Raw genomic sequence first — 26,227 nt, 5'->3', positions numbered from 1 at the left:
TCTATTGTCCTCTACTAGATTCCTTCTCAGCCCTTTATCTCTTCCACCTCCCGGCTCCTTAATTCATTCCTCCTCCTCCTCCTCCTCCCCCCCCCCACCCACATTCCCCCTCACTGAGTCTTGCCTATCACCTGCCATCTAGTCCTCCTTCCCCTCCCATCACCGTATTCTGACTTTTACCCCTTTCCTTTCCAGTTCTGATGACAGATCTCAGCCCGAGGTGTTGGCTGTTTACTTCCCACCATAAATGCTGCCTGGTTTTCTGAGTTCCTCCAGCATTTTGTGTGTGTTGTTCCAGAAGTAATGCTGGAACAACTCACACAAAAGGAGCATAGAACTGATGAGGTCACATTTGTAGTGGGAGGGTGCTTTTTTTTTTAAAAAAAAAGAAAACTAATGAAAGACAGGAAAGTAATTTATTTTATTGTTAATTGGCTTTGGACTTTTTAAAAGGGCTTTTTATTTTTAAATTGTGTTGTGGGAGGTGGTGGTAGAGGGAATTAAAGAGCCCCAATTTTACATTAACCTGGAGGCAATTGAGACTGAGAAATTAAAAGAAAAGCACTAATTATTTGATTTGAACCATTGAATATTGACATAACTGCAGAACGTAACATCTTAAACTGTTTCCTTACATTAAAATACAGAAAGATGTGTTAGAATATTGAACTTGATGGTGATCTTATTCTAATAATAGAAGGTTTACGTTTGTCATTGTAAGCATATACTTATGGCCTGTCTCCACACTTGGGAACAACGCACATCTTCATGTATATTTGGACTGAAAATGGACATTTATGATGCAAACTAAATATACTTTTTTAAATATGCCTGTTTTTACCATGGAACACTGGCTGATAGGAATGTTATAAATATTGACTCAATTCAGCTACTCAAATTATTTAATCAAATCAACTTTGACAAAAGATTCAAAGCTCTAACTGCATAGATAAGTGCTGAATAGCTAGCTGATTGGCTGGCTTCCCCAGTTGGCTCTGTCCACTTCTGACTCATTCCTTCCCTTATTTTGCAAAACCCTTTTACTGCATTGTTTGGCATGCATCTAGAGTCTTATAAAGCATAGTCTTCATTTACATGGCCTTGTCTGTGGGAAATAGTTGGTGCTATTGTCATTGAGGTGCGTAGGATTGCCCCCAAGTTATTTCTAATAACTAAGAATGACATGACGAAGAGGCAAATTTTAGTTGTGGGATTCCATTGATTAAACTCCCCTCAATTTAATTAATTCTGCATGTGAAATCAGTTTGGTCCCACCAAATGCAGTCAGGAGTGTTAGATCTGAATTTGGTGCCTGTGTCATGACAATATGGTGCAGTACCATTTTATTAATTTGGGATCAAGACTTTATTTAGTCTGAGATTTTCTTGACAATTAGATTTTTTTTTAAACGAGTACTCCAACACCTTTAAATTACTTTTTTTGAATGAGACGTGGTGCAGATTTTCCAGGAAATCTGTAGTACAAAAGCACCACGGAAACTCTGCCCTGGTGTGTTTGAGGGACAGTAAGAGCTGGGGCCCAACGAACATATGCCAAACCATCATGATTTCCCTGCAGTCTGTTAGCAAAATATCTTTAATTTTCCTGTACGTTTTAACTTGCGTTTTACAAATGCTGGAGTCAAATCTAAATGACAAGGATCTCTGCAGACCCAGGGGCTTGTTTACATGATGTGCACAATCTATAGCTAAGTCAACTGTCAAGCTGGAATATTGTGGAATTCAGAAGTATCAAAAACGAGCAGAACTAATTAATTAATGAAATATTATTTTTGTCTTTTGAGACATCTTAAAGACTTTAATGGTTCAGTGCTTATCTAGGATTTTTCCTAGTAGCATAGCACTGTACAGTGGCAGCTGTAAAAGTGGGATTTGATTTCCGCTGATATCCATAAGGAGTTTGTACATGGCTGCCTGGGTTTCCTCTGAGTGCTCCGGTGTCATTCCAAAGATGTACAGTTAATGTTGGTGATTTGTGGGCAAGCTAGTGGTGACACTTGCAGACTGTCCAGCACGATCCTCGCTCTTTGATTTGATACAAACAGCACATTTCACAGTTTGTGTACAAATAATGCTAATCTTTCTAACTGTTGTTCTTCATTGAAATAGTTGGTTTAACAGTTTGTGCCAGGGCTGACTTGTTGCAGATTCAGCAGGCAAATTGCCCAGTGTTTCTGCTGGGAAGTTATAGCAAATTCGCACATAGCCAGTGAACATCTGAATAAAATTGGGAAAATCAATGAAGTTTAGGTAGTAGCACCAAAGCTTAAGTTTATACAGGAATCCTAAACTGTTAATGGACCATCATTTATCTGTATTAACTACATCATTACATTAACAACTCTGTGCCGACAGACATACCTATCTGGTAGAGTTCCATTTACCTGTTTGGCCCTTATCCCTCCTAAACCTCTCCCATCCATGTACCTGTCTAAGTATTTCTTAAACATTGTGATTGTACTATTTCCTCTCCCGGTTCATTCTGTGTACCCACCATCCGCTGTGAGAAAAATTTGGTCCTTGCATCCCCTTTGAGTCTTTCCCCTCACATCCTAAACCTGTATTCTCTAGTTTTATACTCCCTTACCCCAGGAAAGTACTGACTGTTCAGCTTATTTATGCTTCTCGTGATTTTATAAACTTTTTAAAAGTTTGTATCAGATTTTTCCTTTTTAAATTCTGGTTTTCAGCCTTCACATTTTTTTAAAATTTCACATGTTAATTTTGATACCTCCATCCCTCCACATCGTCTGCATCTTAAAATGTTTAATTTCTAACATTTCTTCCTTCTGATAAAAGGTAATCTATCTGAAGCATTTTGATTTCTTTTGCTTCCTGCAGATGAATGTTCCAACATTTAGGTATTTATACCTTTTGAGTAGAATGTACCTGTATTTTTAAAGCCAAATCAGTTGTCCCCTTATTTAATCACAGATTTTAATGAAAAATTCTGACCATTTTGTTTCTTCAGTTAATGTAAGTAAAGACTAACTCATCCTCTTGGCTTCCTCTGTCCAAAATTGATCATTTGTGCTGAATTATCTTTTTGAGGCACATCTTCTCTCTGGGTGGAAACTTGTTACCCAGTCTCTTTTTTTAAAAAAAAAGCAAATTGCTGTTGTCCTGAAGCGCTTCAGAGTTGTTGCTGTTGGCTGAGTTCACAAGTTAAGCAAAGTTGAAATTGTGATTTGAGTTTGAATATTTTTGCAGATATGTTTTGTCAAAATACTTCCAAATAAAATAAGAGGAATAAATGGGGAAATTTATTTTTTAAATCAAATCAAGCTTCTGGACATTTTTAAGTTTTTTCCTGCATCCATTAATCAACTGTTAATTCTAAAAAGTACTGATGCAGCAATGCTTGCATTCTATATTATACATCAACTGGTTGAAGATGTCCTTACCTTTTTAACTGTCCACTGAAAATACTGTGGTGCAACTGTGGGTGAATTTTGATTCCTTTCCTCTTATTTCCTGTGGAGTAACTAATATGATGTAGGAGAGCTTAAGATCAAGATACTTGCCATTTAACAAGCCATTGGCACAGATTTTGCATTGTGGTTTTGAGTTATACTGGAAAGGTTCCTTCACTATATATTTTTAAAAAACTGTGGCAATAAAAAGTTCATTAAGCTGTTCGTGTTAAATTGTTAGCCTTGTCGATTAATTAAGAGATGGACTTTTTGGCTACAGGGCATGGATTCCGTCAGAGAATATCCAGGATATTTGTGTTAATGTTCATCAGCTGGCAGTAAAAAGGAGTCTTGGTTGGAAGAAAGCCTGTGATGAGCTTGAATTGCACCAGCGCTTTGTCCGTGAAGGGAGATTCTGGAAGAATAAAGCGGAGGATAAAATGGATGAAGAAGCAGAGTCCAGCATCTCTTCCACAAGTAATGAGCAGGTATGCTTAGTGTTTCTAATATGGACAGTTTTACTTAGGAGCATTCTGAAAGGAACAAGTTCCCCTTTAAACATATTTAATGTTTTATTTTGTCGGGGCAGATAAATAGTGACTTGGAACCAAACTTAAAAATATGTTTGAATCGATAAGGATGCTTTCTTGAAATGGTTTGGTTCACCAATACTGTTAATGTGCTTTCTGTTAAGGGAAGGGAAACTTAGAATAGACTGTTTCATATCACGATGAGTAGACATGAGTAGGATATTGGGAACTACTTAGAAGTATAGTGAGAACTACTCTTCTGAGGGTGACAAATGTTAATTGGAAGTGGTAGATTTGAAGTTTTGGCAGGAACTTGAGATGATAGATTCTTAATGTTGTCAGTGCAGGTTGTGAACTAAATAATATTTTGTTTGGAATTAGAAAAAAAGGGCCAAAATACTTAACAGGTTTATTGAAATATCTGGGTCACTAATGTCCTTCAGGCATTTGCTGGCTACTTATTCCTATTCCAGTTCAACTCGTTGCTGGCCATCTCATCTTGGACAAAATGCAACTTTCTCCAGTTCAATTTTGCTTATATTAAACCTGTTATTCTCCTTCCCATTACAAACACTTACTGTACCAGTTTTACCCTCTTTGCCAGTTGCTGCTTTGGGATGAGCAAGTATTTTCACAACTCAGATTTCATTCCCTTTACCAATTTTCATCCTGTTGCAATGTTCCCATGTCCATATCTGACATTTCCTTTTGACATTTCTATCTTGGGGAATAAGTTTTATGATCAGTCTCCATTATAAATACTCAGACAACTACACCACCTTAAACCTTTTAAGGAGCATTCAATTCTGCCAGTTTCTATGAATTAAGATTTCCCACATCAGTACTTTTCAGAGGTCTTTCATTTCCCTTAACTGGTGTCCATCTCTTTTACTTGTTCCCTTCCCATTGTCTAGGAACCTAGATGAGTCTTCCAGGTTATAGCACTTGCTCCGGATGGAAAGGCATAACCCTTGGATTTGAATTGAACTAGTTTATGATTTGCGTAGTAGATTTTCAGTCTTAATGCTGACTTAAACCAGTCACAGCCATGATAATGCCATACTTGTGTACTCTAGTCTTTACTGGCAGAACTCTCAATATTCAGTACATTAGTACAACTGACATCACTAGCTGATTGCTCTACATTTAGAAGTGGGTAAATCAGTAATGCTGTCATAAAGCTTACGCTTACAGCATAAATATAAAAAACAGTAAATCTACTTGTATTACTGGTAGCAGAGGAATGCAGAATATTTAAACTAAAATGGTCGACTGCATCACAAAGTGCTGAATCCAAAACTCACTTGAAGCTGCTCAGATTTCTAAGAGTAATTTTCATATGGTACATGTGATGACTTTATGCTGCAAATGATGTTTCTTTAAATACACATCATCACTAATGCCACATTTGGCAAAAGATCATAAACATATGTTTTACTTCACGTAATGAGTATGTTTCTGTCACAAGAAATTAACTGACTAATGATAAAACTTTATTTGGAATGTTTCACTGCGATTACAGTTAGGTTAAAGTATTGCCGATCTAGTATAATGGAAACTGATTACAGATTACCTTGGTTCAGAATCTACAAATGTGAAATAATAATTATTGTACTTGTAGCAGAAGAACACACAAGAACCCAAGAGCAAGAAGTCCAGACGGAGTCAGCACTCAGATGCCAAAGATGAAGTAAGCTTAACCAAAACTATGATGGTCTGGGAAGCTGCAACTGTTTGTATTCTGATCTAGGATTTTCTTGGAATTGTATGTTAGGAAGTGTAACTGTCTTACCAGCATAATGCAAAAACTTAAAAGAAATGGAGAAAATCAGTCACATAGAATTGCATGGAAATTGCAACTTGGACTATTCAGCTAAAGTGATCACTGTTGGTTGCGATCTTTAAGGCAATCAATGGTGTTGGCCTTGTGTTTTCCCATTTCCCACAGGAGAGGTTGGACAAACTTGGATTATTTTCTCTGGGATGTCAGAAGCTGAATGGAGACCTGATCAAAGGGTATAAAATTGGGAAGTATAGACAGAGTAGATTTTTTTACTTTAATTTTATTTAGAAATACATCGCAGAGTTGGCCCTTCGAGTGCATCATCAGCAACCTACTGATTTTAACCCTAACCTAATCACAGGACAACTTATAATGATCAATTAACTTACTAACCAGTACATCTTTGTACTGTGGAGGAAACTGGAGAACCTGGAGGAAATCCATGCATTCCACGGGGAGGACATATAAACTTCTTACAGAGGACGCCGGGTTAGACCATAAGACATAGGAGCAGAATTAGGCCAATCAGCTCATCGAGTCTGCTCCGCCATTCTGTCATGGCTGATCGCTGATCCCAGATTCCAGTCAACCCCATACAGTTGCCTTCTCGCCATATCTTTTGATGCCCCGACCAAATAGGAAACTATCAACTTCCACCTTAAATATACCCACTGTCTTGGACTCTCCTCCAGTCTGTGGCAGAGCATTTCACAGATTCACTACTCTCTGGCTAAAAAATAATTCTTCCTTACCTCTGTTCTAAAAGGTTGTCGCTCAGTTTTGAGGGAGTGCCCTGTAGTTCTGGACACACCCACCAGAGGAAGCGTCCTCTCCACACCCACCCTATCTAGTCCTTTGTCCTTTCAACATTCGGTAGGTTTCATTGAGTTCTTCTCTCCTCCCCCCCCCCCCCAACCAACCTTCTTTTAAATTCCAGTGAGTACAGGCCCAAAGCTGCCAAACACTCAGATATTAACCCCTTCATTCCCAGAATCATCCTCGTGAACCTCCTCTGGATTCTGTCCAATGACAACACAGGGTTGAACTCTGAGCTCCACCCTGAGCTGCAAAAGTATCATGCTTACTGCTCTGCTACCTTGGCGCTCCTTTTTCCCATGGGAGAAATGTCAAATACTTTGGATACAGCTTTAACAAAAGGAGGAAAGTTCAAAGGTGATTTATATGGCAAGAGTTTTCTCCAGCTGCGGTGGGTTCCCCTAATATGCTGACGGGGGAGGTGGAAGAAGCCGGTATGTTCACAATGTTTAAGAAGCATCTAGATGTACACATGAACAGGCAGGGAATTGAGGGATATAGATCACGTGCAAGCAGATATGCAGTTTAAACTAACATTGTGGCTTGCACAGATATGATGCCACAAATGACCTGTTCTGTGCTGTACTGTTCTATATTCTGTTTAAATCACCCCTGTAGCTGTTTGTCTTCCACAGATTTTATTTCTCTAACCCCTGTAATATCAATATGTTCTCTGCTTCGGCGAGTAACTATAGGGTTGGCATTCCACAACCTTCTAAGTAGTAATTTCTTTTCCTGTCCTAAGTATCTCTCATTTAATCATGTATCTCTGTAGCCTTGTTTAGATTTTTTGAATCACTGGAAATGATCTGTTCTATCTTAAGACTTGTCCCTAACGTGCCAACAATTTGCTCCTACTTTCCTCAGTTCTAAAACTATAGCCACAATTTCAATTTTTGTTTTAAACATTATGGCACATATGGCCATGCCCCAGTGAATTGCCCTGTGTCTGTTTTATTTCCTCAATATTGTTTCAGAGAGTCTGAAACTGTCTATAGTTCTCCAATTGTGCATTTGTATATGAAGATCTTGTGCATTTTCCCCATTATATCATGGCTTTCATTTCCTATTTAAGCTCTGCTATTTCATTTTCATCCCCTCAAAATAATCAATAAGCTTCAAGATCTTGGCCTCAATAACTCCTTGTGCAAGTGGATCATCAGTTTCCGCACTTGCAGACCACAGTTAGTTTGGATTGACAATAATTTCTCCAATATTGAGGCAGTGTGTTTAGCCCCCTGCTCTAGTCGCTTTATACTTGTGACTTTGTGGCTAAGCTCAGCTCCAATGCCATGTTCAAGCTTGCTGACGACACCGCTGTCTTAGGCTGAATCGAAGGTAGGGTGATGAATCAGCATATGGGAGGGACAATGAAAATCTGGCTGAGTGGTGCCATAACAACCTCTTACTCAATGTCAGCTAGACTAAGGAGCTGATTATTGACTTAAGGAGGAGGAAATCAGAGGTCCATGAGCCAGCCCTCAGAGGTTGAGGGGATCAGCAACTTTAAATTCCTCAGTGTTATTATTTCAGAGGACCTGTCCTGGGCCCAGCACAAAAGTGCAATTACAAAGAGGAAACAGCAGCACCTCTGCTTTAGGAGTTTATGAAGATTTGGCATGACATCTAAAACTTTTGACAAACCTCTACAGATTTGTAGTGAAGAGTATATTGATTGACTGCGTCACAGCCTGGTATGGAAAAGCCAATCCCCTTGAAATGGAAAATCCTACAGTAGTGGATACAGCCCAGTCCATCATGGTAAAACCCTACCCACCCTTGAGAATAGCTACCCCAAAGTACTATCACAGGAAAGCCAGCATCCATCATCAGAGACATTCCCCCTCCCCACCACAACCACCACCACCATCCAGGACATGCTCTCTTCTTTCTGGGTTAGCAGAGGTGCCTACTGTTCTTAATGGCTAATGAGATATTTTCTGCCACTGTCTTCAGCATCTGGTCATGGCAGCAACAGCCTTCACCCAGGGCTTTTGGACAGCTGCTGAGGATCTGTTCCAAAGTCCATCTGAGGAGATATTTTCTGCCACTGCCTTCAACACCTGGTCATGGTGCCCGTTATATGTCCTTGTCCCAGGGCTTTTGGACAGCTGCTGAGGATCTCTCTGCCAGCATTGTATATGGAGACATATATGTACCTTGATGATATATTTATTTCGAACTTTGAGCTTTTTAAAGTGTTTAACTCTGGGCTTGTGTTAACAGCCATGCACAACTGCAATTTTGTAGGTGAGACTGTACCGGGAATATTATACAAGAACAGATTTTACTTGTGACAGTCAGTGCAACAAATGGTCATGATATTTATTACTAGGATGTAATTATCTCCAAGGGATTGAACCAGTGTTTCCCCAACCTTTTTTTTTTAACCAACACCCCGCTAAAGAACTCTCATGCTTGCCAACACTCTTAGACACAATATATTTTCTGGCACACCCCCATAGTGTTAAAAAAACATGTCTATCAGAATGGGGTTTATTATCACCGGCATGTAATGTGAAATGTGTTAACTTAGCAGCAGCAGTTCAATGCAACAATGTAATCTAGCAGAGTGGAAAAAATAATAATAAAAAATAAAATAAAACATAATAACAATATACCAGTAAATCAGTTACCTATATTCAATAGATTTTAAAAAACATGCAAAAACAGAAATACTGTTTTTTTTTTAAAGTGAGATAGTGTCCAAAGCTTCAATGCCCATTTAGGAATCAGATGACAGAGGGGAAGAAGCTGTTCCTGAATTGCTGAGTGTGCGCCTTCAGGCTTCTGTACCTCCTACCTGCTGGTAACAATGAGAAAAGGGCATGCCCTGGGTGCTGGAGGTCCTTAATAATGGACGCTGCCTTTCTGAGACACCGCTCACTGAAGATGTCCTGGGTACTTTGTAGGCTAGTGCCCAAGATGAAACTGACTAGATTTATAACCTTTTGCAGCTTCTTTCGGTCCTGTGCAGTAGCCCATTCCACACCAGACAGTGATGCAGCCTGTCAGAATGCTCTCCACGGTACAACTATAGAAGTTTTTGAGTGTATTTGTTGACATGCCAAATCTCTTCAAACTCCTAATAAAGTATAGCCGCTGTCTTGCCTTCTTTATGACTACATCAATATGTTGGGACCAGGTTAGATCCTTGGAGAACTTGACACCCAGGAAGTTGAAACTGCTCACTCTCTCCACTTCTGATCCCTCTGAGGATTGGTATGTGTTCCTTCGTCTTACCCCTCCTGAAGTCCACAATCAGCTCTTTCATCTTACTGACGTTGAGTTCCAGGTCGTTGCTGTGGCACCATTCCACTAGTTGGCATATCTCACTCCTGTACGCCGTCTCATCACCACCTGAGATTCTACCAACGTTGGTTATATCATCTGCAAATTTATAGATGGTATTTGAGCTATGCCTAGCCACACAGTCATGTGTATACAGAGTAGAGCAGTTGGCTAAGCACACATCCTTGAGGTGCGCCAGTGTTAATCATCAGCAAGGAGGATACGTTATCACCAATCCATACAGACTGTGGTCTTCTGGTTAGGAAGTCGAGGATCCAATTGTAGAAGGAGGTACAGAGGCTATATATTAACATGAGAAAAAAGATACTACTTTAAATTTTTATTTGTCTTTAAACCTAGCTTACACAGTACCTGTGTGCTGTGCAGCAGCTTCAATATCAATGTGATCCTTGAGCTTGATGATTTTTAGCAAGTTAAAATATCTGGTTTAATTTGTGACAGTAAAAGCCTAAGTCCCCACGCATAACAATGTCCAAGTGGTTTCTGTTTTTTTGAGCATGTGGTTCACTGCACTGAAGCCTCTTTCAACAAGGTAGGAGGATGGAAATGCAATGAAGAGCAGTTTGGCTCTTCAAAAATTAGGAAACTTCGTATGGTAATGTAGCCACAACCCACAAAAGCTGACATTTTTGAAAAGCATTTTTGCTGCTTCATCATTCTGAATTTCAATAGTGTCTTCTTGAAAGTTCTCTTTCTGTTCTTCCACTTTGCAAAGAAATAGGTTAATTACCCAGTCAGGAATTTCCAGATCATTCCAATCCTTGAATCAATTCAGAAAATCCTCCTTCAGTGACTGCAGGTGTAAAGCAGTACCTTTGCAAATCACTGTCTGTGAAAGAGAGTGCCATACTTCCCATGCAGGAAGACTGTGAGAACATTTTTCTCCCAATGTTTTGCTTATACATTTCCTATTTTCCCATAAAAGTGGACACAGCACTTTTTGCCTGACTTAAATTGAAGTTCTCACCCTGCAATTTCATATTTAGAATGTTTATTTGTCATACAGATTGGCTAGGTTTGCCACATTTCCACAAAGAAGTTCTATTGTGTTCCCCAAGCTTGTTGAGTTTGAGCAAAAATTCAACTGCCGTATCAACAAGATCAAAGAAACATTTTAAGCAGCGACCTTTTGATAGCCAATGCACTTCATTGTGAAGAAGCAAACGTTTAAACTCTTCATTATCTTGGCATAACTGGCAAAATATTCTGTTATTTAATGGAAGAGCTTAATTTTGTTGATGGAAATTACAAGAGTTGCGAGTGAAAAAAGTCGCTAGCTATGGTTTTTGGCTACAAGATGTTAAAGATGGATTACAAACAAACTTGGAATTTCTTTTTTCAGAAATGCCACTAAACCAGCATGGTGACCTGTCATGTATGGTGCTCCATTTATTGCACAAGAAATCATGTTCCTAATTGGAGTACTTTTATCCTCAATATACATTTTGAGCTCATTGATTCTCTGATATTTGTTTTTTACTTTTTACAAAAGAGAATCTCCTTGAACTCTTCCATTTTTGATAAACTGTACATATGCCATTAGCAAAGCCTTATCTCGCACAGTTGACTCATCCAGTTCTATCCCAAATTCTGTTTTTATTTTTGTAGCTCTCTGCATAGTTGATGCTCAATGTCTTCATTTGTTTCGTCAATGCAACGAGCTACAGAGTTAATATTCAGAGGAATTGGTTTTAAAATACTGGTATCCATTTTGAGAACAGTGGTGAGCACTTCTGATACAGCAAACATTATTAATCCTTCAATTGTATGAGATTTTCCACACTTTGCTTTCATTTTAGAAATGTTATCAGAAGCAATGTGACCACTATCAAGGTCATTTTTAGCTTTGCAAATGACTTGAGTGTGCACCGCTTTTCAAATGCTTCTTTCGTCTTCTGGAACAGAGTAATACCATAAGTAGAGTTTTTAGTGTGTGCTTTACAGAAGTGTTTCTGAAATCTTGATGGTTTCATGGCTTCACTAGACAGTACAGTATTCCAAATAAAACACATGGGGCATTCTGATCTGACAGGATGATTGAGAAGAAAATTCTCCATCTATCATCTTGGGATTCTCCAGTACAGGTATCCTGTCTGAAATCCCATTTGGCTGCTTCACTGTTGTTTTTGTGACTGGAAAACTGTCATCAGCGGAGATCCACAGGGCTTGGCTTTGCGTCAGGATAAAGAAGTTTGCGGAGTACGCAAAAGTTGGCCTTGAGTATCAACCCATCTTGTATATTTTATCTTCTCACCTGTTCTATTGGGCAGAAGATACAAAAGACTGAAAGTACATACCACCCGGTTGAAGAATAGCTTCTACTCCACTGTTATTAGACTCTTGAACAGATCTCTTGTATGATGAAATGGACTCGACCTCACAATCTGTTTGTTATGATCTTTCACTTTCTCTGTAACTGTTACACTTTATTCTGCAATGTTATTGTTCTACCTTGTTCTACCTCAGTGCATTATGTAACGATTTAATCTATATGAACAGTATACAAGACAAGCTTTTCACTGTATCTTGGTATATATGACAGTCATAAACCAATACAAATAATGTGTTAAAATTTAGGCAAATTATATTTATTAGATAATTGTACAAAGGACATAGAACAATTATCCAAAAATAAATCATGAAATCATACTATACCTTTGATTTTTCCAATCTAAATAAACTTGATCCATAGTGGAAGGTTGAAAAAAGAAATAAGATATAATAGGACTTGCTAAAATAAATTGGATCAACCCAAAAAATTTTCGAAATTGAAACCATATATGTAAAGTATGTTTAACTATTGGGTTATTCATTTGTTTATATAATTTAGAAAGAATAAAAGGAAGCAAAGTCCCTAAAATAGAACCCAATGAAAACCCTTGTAAGGAATTACATTCAAGATTCACCCAATGTGGACTAGTCCCTTAACCAAAATTTTAAGTGTCGAATGTTAATTGCCCAGTAGTAAAATCTGAAATTTGGGAGCGCTAACCCTCCCTCTTTTTTAGATTTCTGTAAGTGCCTTTTACCTAACCTAGGATTTTTGTTCTGCCATATACATGAGGAAATTTTTGAATCAACATTATCAAAAAAGGATTTTGGAATAAAAATTGGTACCGTTTGAAATACGTATAAAAATTTAGGCAAAATAATTATCTTGATAGCATTGATCCAACCGATCAGTACCAAAGACATTGGTGACCATTTAGTAAACAGAAGTTTAATCTGATCAATTAAAGGTAAAAAATTAGCTTTATATAAATCTTTATGCTTTTTTGTGAATTTTAACCCCTAAATATATAAAGGAGTCAGTAACCAATTTAAATGGTAGACATCCATAAATAGGAACCTGCTTATTTAGGGGAAACAGTTCACTCTTATTAAGGTTCAATTTATAACCAGAAAAGTTACTAAATTGAGCCAACAAAGATAAAATAACAGGAATTGATTTCTCTGGATTAGAGATATATAATAGCAAATCATCTTCATATAATAATTTATGTATTTCATTTCCATGGGTAATACCAAAAATATTAGGTGAATCTCAGACAGCAATTACCAAAGGTTCAATGGCAATATTAAATAATAATGGACTAAGAGGGCATCCTTGCCTGGTACCCCGAGATAGACAAAAAAAAAGATCTTTGATTATTAGTACAATATGTTAAGATCTAACAATTTATCTTGAGTTTCATCATCCAGAAGGCAAAGATTTAGAATTCCCTATCCAAGTGGGTTTGGAGGTTCAATTGATGAACATTTTCAAGATGGTTGTATAGATTTTTGGATATTAATGAGGTTAGCACAGGAATGTGGCATTGAGATTGGGATATCTGGATCTCTGGATTCCAGGTCCAGTTATTTAACTATTGAGCTAGAACAAAATAAAAGTTTCTCCCAGTGCCCTATATACACACTAAGAATTTGTTCTATAATAATAGAAATGGGTATGGGAAGGCATCATTCTAATGCTATTAATAATTTTTTTTTCTCTGTTTTAGGAACCAGAACCTGAAATTGAGGCTGTTAGTTCCAGCCAAGAAATACCTACAGTGCCACCCCAACCAGAGAAAGTTTCAATTGCAACACAAACAAAGAAGACAAGTGCCTCCTCACCAAGAATGTTACATCGGAGCACCCAGACTAATGACATCCCCTGTCAAAACATGTGTCATGAAAAGTACACCAAAATATTTAATGAATTTAAAGACCGTGTGAAAGCAGAGCACAAAAGAGAGACGGAGCGAGTTGTGAGAGAAGCATTAGAAAAGGTATGGGTTAATTTTGTCTCAAACCATCTATTTGAACATTGAAATAACAGTTGGAAACGTTTCTAACATTTTGTGTGACAAACTAAAATCCTCAGACTTTTGAAACTTGGAGCATCAAATGTGCCATTAGTTGTATTAATTATACAAGTATACTTATTTATAACTATATAAATATATAATTGAAGTTCAAGTGTCAGTGGGGGAGGGGGATAGGTAGGGAGAGAAAATAAATCTTTTTTGCATCTATGGGCACCACCCATCTTCAGTGTCCCGAAGCAACAAAAGTTTGAATGTATTTGGCTTCGCTTGGAAAGCAGAGTGAGTTTTGCTATATCTTTTCCCTACCTTTGTACGTTCTAAACCATTTATAGAATGCACTATCTCTGCAGTCAAAAACATAATAAATGGCTTTGGTCCAAGTATAAATGTTTCATTACAGGAGACCAAGATCTGGTTTAAGAGTTTTATTTACAGATTAGCAGGTCACATTGAAATTTAGTAGTTGGATACTTCTTGTATGTGTACCATTTACAGAGTTATGGTCATGAAATTATGGCCTTCGGGGACTGATTGTCTACTCTTGTGATTGCCTGTTTTTGAAGCTTATAGTAAAAATCAAGCATTGCTGGAAATACACAAGTCTGTCTGTCTGAGATTGGGAAACAGTACCATAATTAATTGACCCTACAAAATAACTGCTTTCAGGCATCTTCAAAGGCAAGCTTGTCAATTCTTGGCCAGCATGAAGCATTTTGTTCACAGCTTATTGGCTGCCCTGAATTTTGCCACAAGTAGCATCTGCAAAGTGACTCCCAGCTTCTGCAGGAAGAAGTACCAGGGCTGGTTTGATAAGAATGATCAGGAAATTGAGCAAGCAGTTAATGAAAACCTAAGCTATCCCTAGTTTGGTAGCTCCAGTAGGGTCATAGAAAAGTATAGCACAGAAACTGGCCCTTTGGCCCATCTAGTTCATGCTGAACCATTTAAACTGTCTTCTTCCATTGAACTTCTCACTTTACACCCTTAACCCATCCAACCTCAGTGGAAAAAGCATTTACCCTATCTATATGCCTCATAATTTTGTATAGCTCTATTAAATCTCCCCTTAATCCTCTACATTCCAAAAAATGAAAGTCCTAACATATTCAAACTTTCCTTGTAATTCGGGTCCTCCAGTCCCGGAAACACCATTGTAAATTTTTTCTGTATTCTTTCAATCTTATTTGCATCTTTTCTGTAGATAGTTGGCCAGATCTGCATATAGTACCCCAAATTAGGCCTCACCAACGTCTTGTACAACTTCAACATAACATCCCATCTCCTGTACTCAATACTTTGATTTATGAAGGCCAATGTGCCGAAAGCTTTCTTTACGACGCTATCTACCTGTGCCGCCACTTTCAATGAATTATGGACCTGTATTCCCAGATCCCTTTGTTTTACAGTTCTCCTTGCTGCCCTACCATTCATTCTGTACGACCTACCCTGGTGGGTCCTACCAAAATCCAACACCTCACACTTGCCTGCATTAAATTCTATCTGCCATTTTTCAGCCCATTTTTACAGCTGGTCCAGATCCTTCTGCAAGCTCTGATAATCTTCCTCACTGTTCACTCACTACACCTCCAATTTTGGTGTCATCAGCAAATTTGCTGAACCAGTTAATCACTAGTCTTCAAGCAAAAGTAACAGCTCTACAGGTGCCTAAATGCAGAAATCCTGCAGAAGACTTATGAGCTATAAAAGCTATCAACAATTGATAAATGCAAAGCCCGACTCACTGACAACCAAGAACTGAGGAGCAAATTCGTTAGAGACAAACAGATAGCTGGATGGAATTTGCTGTAGGAACACTTCGTAGATCCCCTCAACTTCAACTTTGTCCTTGTGTGAGAGCCCTTTGAATTTTTCCAGCTTTGCTGCCATTTCTGAGCGACAAAATGTCAACAATGCTGTATTCCAGTTTAAAATAAAAACAAAAAACCTTTGCGACGAATGGAATTGCCTAATGAATTTCAAAGCTTGTTTGAAGAACTTCGGTAACAAATCTGCAATCTTACCATGCGTAGTTGGGAAGAAGGGAGACGCGTTTGCTATATTGCAATCATTTTGTTTTAATGAGTGTTCTCCCAACTGTTATTGTATAGAAATTAATTGACTGGGTCCAGCTCAACAACTAGCTTCCAGTGGATTCTGTCCTTGTAGAGGTGCAGTAGACAGTCTTCAGTTTATAATAACTTAAGCAAAAAGCAGGGAGCAGTCCTAACCACAATTTCAACTGTGGAAAAATCCTGAAATGACCTTGATCTTTGTCTCGGAGGCTGACTCCAAAACATCTTTTAAGAGGGTGAACCCTCGTAAGTGATGGTGTACCTGGTAGGGACATGATAATCTGTGCCAACCAACTGATGGGGTGTTCAAAGACGTGTTCAATCTCTCACTGCTGCAGTTGGAGTTTTCCACCTGCTTCAAAAGGTTGATAATCATACCAGTGCTCAAGAAGAACAGGGTGAGCTGTCTCAATGATTATCACCCAGTTGCACTCTCATCTGCTCTGATGAAGTGCTTTGAGAGGCTGTTCGTGGCCAGAATCAACTCCTGCCTATACAAGGACCTGGACCCACTGCAATTTGCCTAGTGCCATGATAGGTCAATGGCGGATTCAATCTCACTGGATTTCTGCTCGGCCTGTACAATAGCAATACCTACTTCAGGCTGCTGTTTATTGATCACAGCTCATGTTCTGGGTTCTAATCAACAAGCTCCAAAACCTGGACCCCTGTAACTCTCTCTGAAACTAGATCCTTGACTTCCACCGGGTGATTACAGTCAGTGCGGATCAGAAATACGTAACATCTTCTCTATGACAATCAATCCTGGTGCACCTCAAGGATATGTGCTTTGTCTACACCCACAACTGTGTGGCTAGGCACAGCTCAAATGCCATCTATAAATTTGCCAATGATACAACTGTCGGCAGAATTTCAGATGACGACCAGGAAGTGTACAGGAGAGAGATCAGCAACCTTGCACTCAGTAAGACCGAGGAATTGATAGTGGGCGATAGAAAGGGAAGTCGAGGGAACACACACCAGTCCTCATCGAGGGATCAGCAGTGGAAAGGGTGAGCAGTTTCGACTTTCTGGGTATCAACCCTCTGAAGGTCTACTGTACCTTGAGCCCAACATATTGATGCAATCACAAAGAAGGCGTCACAGTGGCAATATTTCGTTTGAGTTTGAGGAGAATTGGTATGTTATGACTCTCCGCAGATTTCTAAAGGTGTACCGTGGAGAGCGTTCTAACCGGTTGCATCACCATCTGGTATGGAGGGTCCACTGCACAGGATCGGAAAAAGCTGCAGAAAATTGTAAACTCAATCAGCAACATTATGGCCACTGTCCTTCCTAGTGTAGAGGAAACCTTCAAAAGGCAATGCCTCATAAAGGTGGTGTTTCTTTATTAAGGGCCCCCATCACCCAGAATGTGCTCTCTTTGCGTTGTTACTATCAAGGAGGTATATAGGAGCCTGAAGACACACTCAACATCTGTTCTTTTCCTCTGCCATCAGATTTCTGAATAGACAATGAACTCATGAATGTGACCTCTTTTTTTTTTTGCTCTTTTTGCACCAATTTACTGTGCAATTTGTAGGTTTTTAAAATTATTATGTATTGCAATGTACTGCTGCCGATAAACAAATATCATAGCATATGCCAGTGGTATTAAATCTGATTCTGATCATTTTGTATTTGCTCTCTGGCATGCCAACCACCTTGCAAGCTAACAGGTTTGTGACAGAGCCAATTTCAGTGAAGACTGGCTATGTAATTGTGCCAGAAGATTATGCGATGAACAGGCAAATCTCTTGATGTCTAGTGAGGTGCTCCATAGTTGAACACCTTTTAAAAAGATTAATGTGATTGAACTTGAATGAGTTTTGTTTCTTAAAATGTCTGTCTGTAGCTGCGCAGTGAGATGGAGGAGGAGAAGCGTCAGGCGGTGAACAAAGCTGTTGTCAACATGCAGGCCGAAATGGACAGAAAATGCAAACAAGTGAAGGAAAAGTGCAAAGAGGAATTCATGGAAGAGATCAAAAAATTGGCCACGCAGCACAAGCAGTTCATCTCGCAGACCAAAAAGAAGCAGTGGGTAAGTACAAAAAATTTAAACTGGTGTCAATGCAGCATCTTTTATGACATTAAAGTATCAGAAATACAACTGCCAATTTGAATATAGCAAGTTCTTATCATGTGCAACTATTCCACTTCTTGATATATGGTGGAGAGTGAGTACTAACCATGACTTTTTCTAATTGCATACAGTATTCTTTGGACCTTGCCCTTCACGATGTATGTCCTAGCCTCATTAGTACTCCCAAAATTCAACACATCACACTTATCAGGATTGAACTACATTTTTCAACCTTGTAGCCTAACGGCACCTTCCACACTTGTCAACAACTCCACCGGTCTTGGTCATCTACAGACTTGCTGATCATCCTTCCAGTTTGCACTGATCAATCCCTATCTGTCCAAATATTTGTTAATCCCATCCCTAAATTTTTCTGACAACTTGATTGTCGGCTTGCAGATCTATAATTGCCAGGCAGTTACCAAACTGCCTTTCTGACTGTCATATTTTTTTCATACGTGGCTAAGTGTTTTTTGTGATACTGGTAATTTATTTTACTAAACTTAGAGCAAAAATTCAGTTTCATTAACTTTCAAAATAAGTTAATGCTGAAGAGATCTGCTTGAAGAATGGTTGTATTGAAAATTGACTATTAATAACACTTCATTACCCAAAGGGTTGGCGATGAAGTGTTTTTCTCATTCAGCGCTGTAAATATTGTAATCAAACCATGCATAGTCAGGAAAGCAGATGTCCATTAAACAGCATGCGAAAGTCAGTTTACCACAACTTTCAATAAGAAACCAGGTAACAAATGACTGTAAAGTGCAGTAAATGAGGGATGTTACTTGAAAAGATGTGCATAATATCAGCCTCAGTCACATGCAGTGCTGCTGACAGGGCTAGACTACATGAAGCATTAGTCAATCATCTGTTGGCCATGCTAGCATACTTTCCTTCAGTTGACTTGTAGCTTGTGCATCGGGGCCCTCTAGGGGTAATATTGTGGCTTGCAACTTCAGTTTTCAGCAGGTAAACAGAAGCATTTTATATTCGATCACAGAAGAAATCCAGATGTACAGTGTGCTCTTGTCTTATTTTTCAGTTTAATTTTTGAAGGACAATTCTGATCAATACATGGCCTATCAGAACAGGAAGATAAATTGCAGTTCTTGAAAATGGTGCTAACTACTTGGCACCACGAGTACTTTGCACTTTATAGAAGAGATGTTGGATGAGTTTGGTCATTTCTTGCAACTGAAATGGCACTGTAAATTCACCAAGCATTATAAGTAATGTTGTCCTTTCCTTCTCTTTTAAGTGCTACAACTGTGAGGAAGAAGCCATGTACCACTGCTGCTGGAACACCTCTTACTGCTCAATCAAATGTCAGCAGGAGCACTGGCATGCAGAGCACAAACGAACCTGTCGTCGGAAAAGATGAAAGTTTTCTCCTTCTCGAGAGCCATACTAAGAAACAGTTTCCTTTTCACAGACAGTGCTGGTTTTATTTCAGAACCATGTTTCTGTGAATCTTGCTTTCCATTTGCACCAGCATTTTAATCTACAAGCTTAGTTTCCCCCCACCCCACCCACTTTAATCAGAGAGCCGAACTAAGATGGCCTGTTTTAATTGTAACCAGATACCTTTTCGTGTGTTTTTAAATTCTTTTACATCAGTGGTCATGTGATCAGTACTTCGGGACAGGGTTGACTTAGCAGGTAATAAACCTGCTTTAAAAAAAATAACTGTTAATATTTCCCAACTCTGCTTTTTTATATTTTTCTTACGTATGCTACTTTTATTAATAAAAAATTGAATGTTGATCATGTATTAAAGCAGGGAAATGGGATTTCTAATGAGCTGGACCTTAGAGATGGAATGAACATTTAGTTCTGTTTTTGTAATTTGCACATTTCTTTTATTTCCTAACCCAAATGAGTCCACACGCATGTAAAATTGCCAAATACTACCTTTATGTACCAGTAGATATGAACAGAAAAATTACAGTAAATTTTGCTTTCTGCACCAGTGTTCACTGAATATCTGTGCGATTGTCTGTCTTGCAGTTGAATTGTATAAAATAAAATGAAGCACTTAGTTTTCTCAGCAGCTATTAGATTTTTGGATTGTATTTAGCTATTGCTGCCTGTTTGCTTACAGTCCTTGTCACCTTAGACAGAATTACGTAACTGCATGTCAATCCATTTATAAAAGACATTGTGATTGTGGTGGGTCTGTACCTTGCTGAGTGTCTGGTACAAAACATATACCAGTAAATGTTTTGTGATATTGCAGAAAATGGAAAATAATTTAAATATAGAATCATTCCAAAGGCTGTTTTAAACCTTTTACTAGTAGCTGCATGAAAGTAAGACACGTGTAACTTTGACTGTTCTGTTTTCATGTCTTGGTGACACCATAGCACCTTCAAATTATGCAGTATAAACACTCTGTTAAACATGACTGTGGCCTGATTTTGTTTTAAATGATCACTAAATTGACCTGCTCTTGGATTGTTTTAGATGCGTTAAAATCAATTCATTGCGAAATATAGTTGCCATTTGTAACTCCATCATGTAAGGTTTAGCCACTCTGCACATTTATTCATTTTAGTGTGGCATCACATGGCAGTTCAATTAGGACATGGCAAATTCTGGGCTTTTTTGTAAGTTTTTCTTACTGGCAATATATTAAATCATCTGTGTTTACATTGGGCAATAAATGTATTTCAGAGATGTACTTTGAATGTTTAACTTTTGGTGTTTATTTATATATAAATATATAAAATAAAAATAATTGGCAAGGACTGATGCAATGTCGTCTTCCCATCAGGAGAGGTGGGTCTACTTCAGTTGATTATTTAGATGTAAGTCCATACAAAAAGCAATATTGTCCCAGAAACCTTTCAATGTAGAGTGTGAACGTTTGACCATCAAGACTTTTAATTTGCTTCATGAATTTTTTTTTGGTTAAATCAGATTTTTGTTGTGGCCATTTCAAAGCAGTTTATCAGCACGTTAGAGACATGAGAGACCATAGTTGGAAATCAGAAGCAACGCATACCAAATGCAGGAGTAGCCCAGTAGATTGGACAGTATCTAATGGAGGGAAGTAAACAGTTAATATTTTGGGCCAAGATCAATTACTGTTGGACAGAAATCTCAATTTAGTTTCTCTCCATAGATGCCGCCTGACCTGAGTTCCTCCAGTGTTTTGTATGAAATATAGACTCTCTCTCCCTTGTTCCTCCACTCTGCTTGAATTGTTGAGTTCCTCCCGCAGTTGGTTTTTGCTTCAGGTTCCAGCATCTGCAGTTTCCTGTGTCTTCAAACTGCTGCTTATACTTCAATTTTGTCAACAAAATTGAGAGAGTACTGAGAAGATTTACTAGAATGTTACCTGGGTTTCATCTCCTAAGTTGCAGAGAAAGGTTGAACAAGTTGGGTCTTTATTCTTTGGAGCGTAGAAGGTTGAGGGGGGACTTGATGGAGATATTTAAAATTATGAGGGGGATAGATAGAGTTGATGTGGGTAGTCTTTTTCCATTGAGAGTGGGGGAGATTCAAACAAGAGGACATCAGTTGAGAGTTAACATAGAAAATAGGTGCAGGAGTAGGCCATTCGGCCCTTCGAGCCTGCGCCGCCATTCAGTACGATCATGGCTGATCATCCAATTCAGAACCCTGTACCAGCCTTCCCTCCATACCACCTGATCCCTTTAGCCACAAGGGCTTTATCTAACTCCCTCTTAAATATAGCCAATGAACTGGCCTCAACTGTTTCCTGTGGCAGAGAATTCCACAGATTCACCACTCTCTGTGTGAAGAAGTTTTTCCTCATCTCGGTCCTAAAAGGCTTCCCCTCTATCCTCAAACTGTGGCCCCTCGTTCTGGACTTCCCCAACATCGGGAACAATCTTCCTGCATCTAGCCTGTCCAATCCCTTTAGGATTTTATACGTTTCAATCAGATCCCCCCTCAATCTTCTAAATTCCAGAGAGTATAAGCCTAGTTGATCCAGTCTTTCATCATATGAAAGTCCTGCCATCCCAGGAATCAATCTGGTGAACCTTCTTTGTACCCCCTCTATGGCAAGAATGTCTTTCCTCAGATTAGGGGACCAAAACTGCACACAATACTCCAGGTGTGGTCTCACCAAGGTCTTGTACAACTGCAGTAGTACCTCCCTGCTCCTGTACTCGAATCCTCTTGCTATGAATGCCAGCATACCATTCGTCTTTTTCACCGCCTGCTGTACCTGCATGCCCACTTTCAATGACTGGTGTACAATGACACAGGTCTCGTTGCACCTCCCCTTTTCCTAATCAGCCACCATTCAGATAATAATCTGTTTTCCTGTTTTTACCACCAAAGTGGATAACCTCACATTTATCCACATTAAATTGCATCTGCCATGAATTTGCCCACTCACCTAACCTATCCAAGTCATCCTGCATCCTCCTCACAGTTAACACTGCCGCCCAGCTTTGTGTCATCCGCATACTTGGAGGTGCTGCATTTAATTCCCTCATCTAAGTCATTAATATATATTGTAAACAACTGGGGTTCCAGCACTGAGCCTTGCGGTACCCGACTAGTCACTGCCTGCCATTCTGAAAAGGTCCCGTTTATTCCCACTCTTTGCTTCCTGTCTGCCAACCAATTCTCTATCCGCATCAATACCATACCCCCAATACCGTGTGCTTTAAGTTTGCACACTAATCTCCTGTGTGGGACCTTGTCAAAAGCCTTTTGAAATCCAAATATATCACATCCACTGGTTCTCCCCGATCCACTCTACTAGTTACATCCTCAAAAAATTCTATGAGATTCGTCAGACATGATTTTCCTTTCGCAAATCCATGCTGACTTTGTCCGATGATTTCACCGCTTTCCAAATGTGCTGTTATCACATCTTTGATAACTGACTCTAGCATTTTCCCCACCACCGATGTCAGGCTTACCGGTCTATAATTCCCTGGTTTCTCTCCCTCCTTTTTTAAAAAGCGGGGTTACATTAGCCACTCTCCAATCCTCAGGAACTAATCCAGAATCTAAAGAGTTTTGAAAGATTATCACTAATGCATCCACTATTTCTTGGGCTACTTCCTTAAGCACTCTGGGATGCAGACCATCTGGCCCTGGGGATTTATCTGCCTTCAATCCCTTCAATTTACCTAACACCACTTCCCTACTAACTTGTATTTCCCTCAGTTCCTCCATCTCACTAGACCCTTGATCCCCTACTATTTCCGGAAGATTATTTATGTCCTCCTTAGTGAAGACAGAACCAAGTAGTTCTTCAATTGGTCTGCCATGTCCTTGTTCCCCATGATCAATTCACCTGTTTCTGGACTGTAAGGGACCTACATTTGTCCTAAAGGGCAAAAGTTTATGCGTAACATGAGGGGAATCTTTTTTACTCGGAGAGTGGTAGCTGTGTGAAACGAGCTTCCAGCAGAAGTGGTTGAGGCAGGTTCGATGTTGTCGTTTAAAGTTAAATTGGACAGCTATATGGACAGGAAAGGAATGGAGGGTTATGGGCTGAGTACAGGTTGGTGGGACTAGAAGGGCCAAAGTGCTGTAATTGTTATATGGTTATAGCTGAAGCACACTTAATAAAATTTGGGCAGAGTAAATAAGAATTATTCAAAACAAAGAATTGGAGGAGCAGCACCTCGTGTTCCATCTGGATAGCCTGCAACCTGATGGCATGAACATTGATTCCCAACTTCCAGTAGTTTTTTTTCCCCCCTCACTCTTTCATCTTCTACCATTCCCCTCCTACTGCTTCTCTTCTCTCCTTCCCCTGTTGCCCCCCTCTTTCCCTTTCTCCCACGGTCCACTCTCCTAGCCAATTAATTCTTTAGCTCTTTACCCTTTTCGCCTATCACTTCCCAGCTTCTCTCTACATCCCCCCACCTCTCCGTCTCACCTATGCCCCCTCATCTGGTTTCACCTATCACCTTCCAGCTCATACTCTTTCCCCTCCATCCGCCTTATTATTCTGGTTTCTTCTTTCTTCCTCCTTCCCTTCCAGCTCTGATGAAACTTCTCAGCCCAAAACATCAACTCTTTTTTTTTCTTTCCAAGATGCTGCCTGACCTGGTGAGCTCCAGCATTTTGTATTTCTTGATTTGAAATATTAACACTTGCTGTCTCCACAGATCCTAACTAACTTTCTAAGTATTCTCACTTTTTAAATTTAGCTTTATTTAAACCTAATGTGTTGAATGTTTGTTAATACTTAGTCAGAATTTGAAAGAAAAAACTAATGCATTCTTGCAGTAAAGGTTTCTATCAGCGAGGTTTTAAAGTTTACAAGCACCAAGGTTAGCAGTCAGTGTAAGTTATTACTTAAATGTATTGACTTGAATCTTGCAAAGAAGTATGTATTAATATACACCTTTTGAAATTGTGCTGTTTTAAAATTTTTTGCAACATTTCTACAAAATGTGTAATTCTACAATTGTACATAAATGTTAATGCTAAGGTCTGTTGCTGGTAATTTGTTCTTCAGTGAACCACTCTGAATTCATTCCAAGGTATGACATAACGTAGGATTTTGTGTTCACATTCCTCTTCAACCAGTCTTGCTTCATCTTCATCGTTTTTCTTAACAAACCGTCTAGTTTTGTTTGCTATGGCCTTCTCTGCCGCTTCCAGTCTCTGTGTTACTGCCTCACTGGATTTGTTGCACCATTTGGAGTCCACTGGAAATACTTTCTGATACTTGGTATTCCACGAAGCATCAACTGATCTATTGTAGTCTTTGTTGTTTTGTATATATATTTGGAAGGGTGGGTTAGTCAGTTTGCAGATGACGTGAATGTTGATGGTGCTGATTGTAACCTATGATAACCTTCTACACAAAGGGACATTGATGAGATGCAGAGCTGCAAAGTGGCAGATGGAGTTCAATCTGGAAAATCTGCAGTGATGCACTTTGGAAGGTTGAACTTGAAGGCAGAGTATAAGGTTAATGCAACACAAAATGCTGGAGGAACTCAGCAGGTCAGGGAGCTCTGGAAATGGTGGTCGGCATTTTGGGCTGAAACCCTTCAGGACTATAAGGTTAATAGCAGGATTCTTAGTGTGGATGAACAGGGGGATCTTGGTGTCCACATCCATAGAAGCCTCAAAGTTGTCTCACAAGCTGATAGGATGGTTAAAGAGGTATATGGTTTGTTTGCCTTTATTAGTTAGGCAATTGAGTTCAAGAACTGCAAGGTTGCAGCTCTGTAAAACTCTGCTTACTCCACACTTGGAGTATTGTGTTCATTTCTGGTCACCTCATTATAGGAAGGATGTGGAAGTTTTAGAGAAGGTGCAGAGAATTACTGGGATACCTGAATTAGTGAACCCGTCTTCTGAGGAAAGGTTGAGGTGTGCTAAGGTTTTCTTTTCTGCATGAAGGAGGATGAGAGGTAGCTTGATAGTGGTGTATAAGATAAGAAGTTTACATGGAGTTTTCAGCTAGGGCCGTTTCCCAGAGTGAAAATGGCTAATATGAGAGGGCATAATTTTAAGGTGACTGGAGGTAAGTACAAGGGGATGTCAGAGGTAGGTATTTTTGCAGTGGTGAGTGAATGGAACGTTCTGCTGGGGTGGTGACAGATAGATGAAGGAGATTTAAGTGACTCTTGGATGAAAGAAAACTGGAGAGCTAAGTGGGAGGGAAACGGACTGATTGTGAAGAAGGTTAAAATGTTGGCACAATGTAGTGGGCTGAAGGGCCTGTATTGTTCTAAGAGTTTGGGAGCTCTATGCTTCAAAGTACCCACTCTCCTTAAGGTGCTTATTCCCAGGCGCTGCTCCAGAAACTGTTTGCCTAGACTAGGCAGCTCCAAATATTGCACTTCCCTTGTCTCTTCTGAGTTTGAATGCTATACCTATCATGTCTGGTATGTGTCATTAACAATATTTGTTCCCCAAGTACTCCCTA

At 39.2% G+C, this 26,227-nt stretch overlaps 1 protein-coding gene across 3 annotated transcripts in view; it reads left to right on the top strand.

Moving 5' to 3' along the window:
* zmynd11 (zinc finger, MYND-type containing 11) overlaps positions 1-21,112 on the top strand; it is a 166,158-nt gene extending 145,046 nt beyond the window's left edge. For all 3 annotated transcript variants that reach the window (XM_063044400.1, XM_063044399.1, XM_063044401.1), the window contains 5 exons: positions 3,714-3,921; positions 5,585-5,653; positions 13,876-14,145; positions 18,112-18,297; positions 19,601-21,112. In XM_063044400.1, coding sequence (XP_062900470.1) covers positions 3,714-3,921; positions 5,585-5,653; positions 13,876-14,145; positions 18,112-18,297; positions 19,601-19,723 — 856 coding nt within the window. In that variant the 3' untranslated portion in view covers positions 19,724-21,112. The remainder of the gene's footprint in view (positions 1-3,713; positions 3,922-5,584; positions 5,654-13,875; positions 14,146-18,111; positions 18,298-19,600) is intronic.
* The last annotated feature ends 5,115 nt before the right edge of the window (positions 21,113-26,227 follow it).

This window comes from Mobula hypostoma, chromosome 3 (assembly GCF_963921235.1).
Source record: "Mobula hypostoma chromosome 3, sMobHyp1.1, whole genome shotgun sequence".
Taxonomy (NCBI): Eukaryota; Metazoa; Chordata; class Chondrichthyes; order Myliobatiformes; family Myliobatidae; genus Mobula; species Mobula hypostoma.
This window is presented reverse-complemented; position numbering and strand designations above follow the sequence as displayed.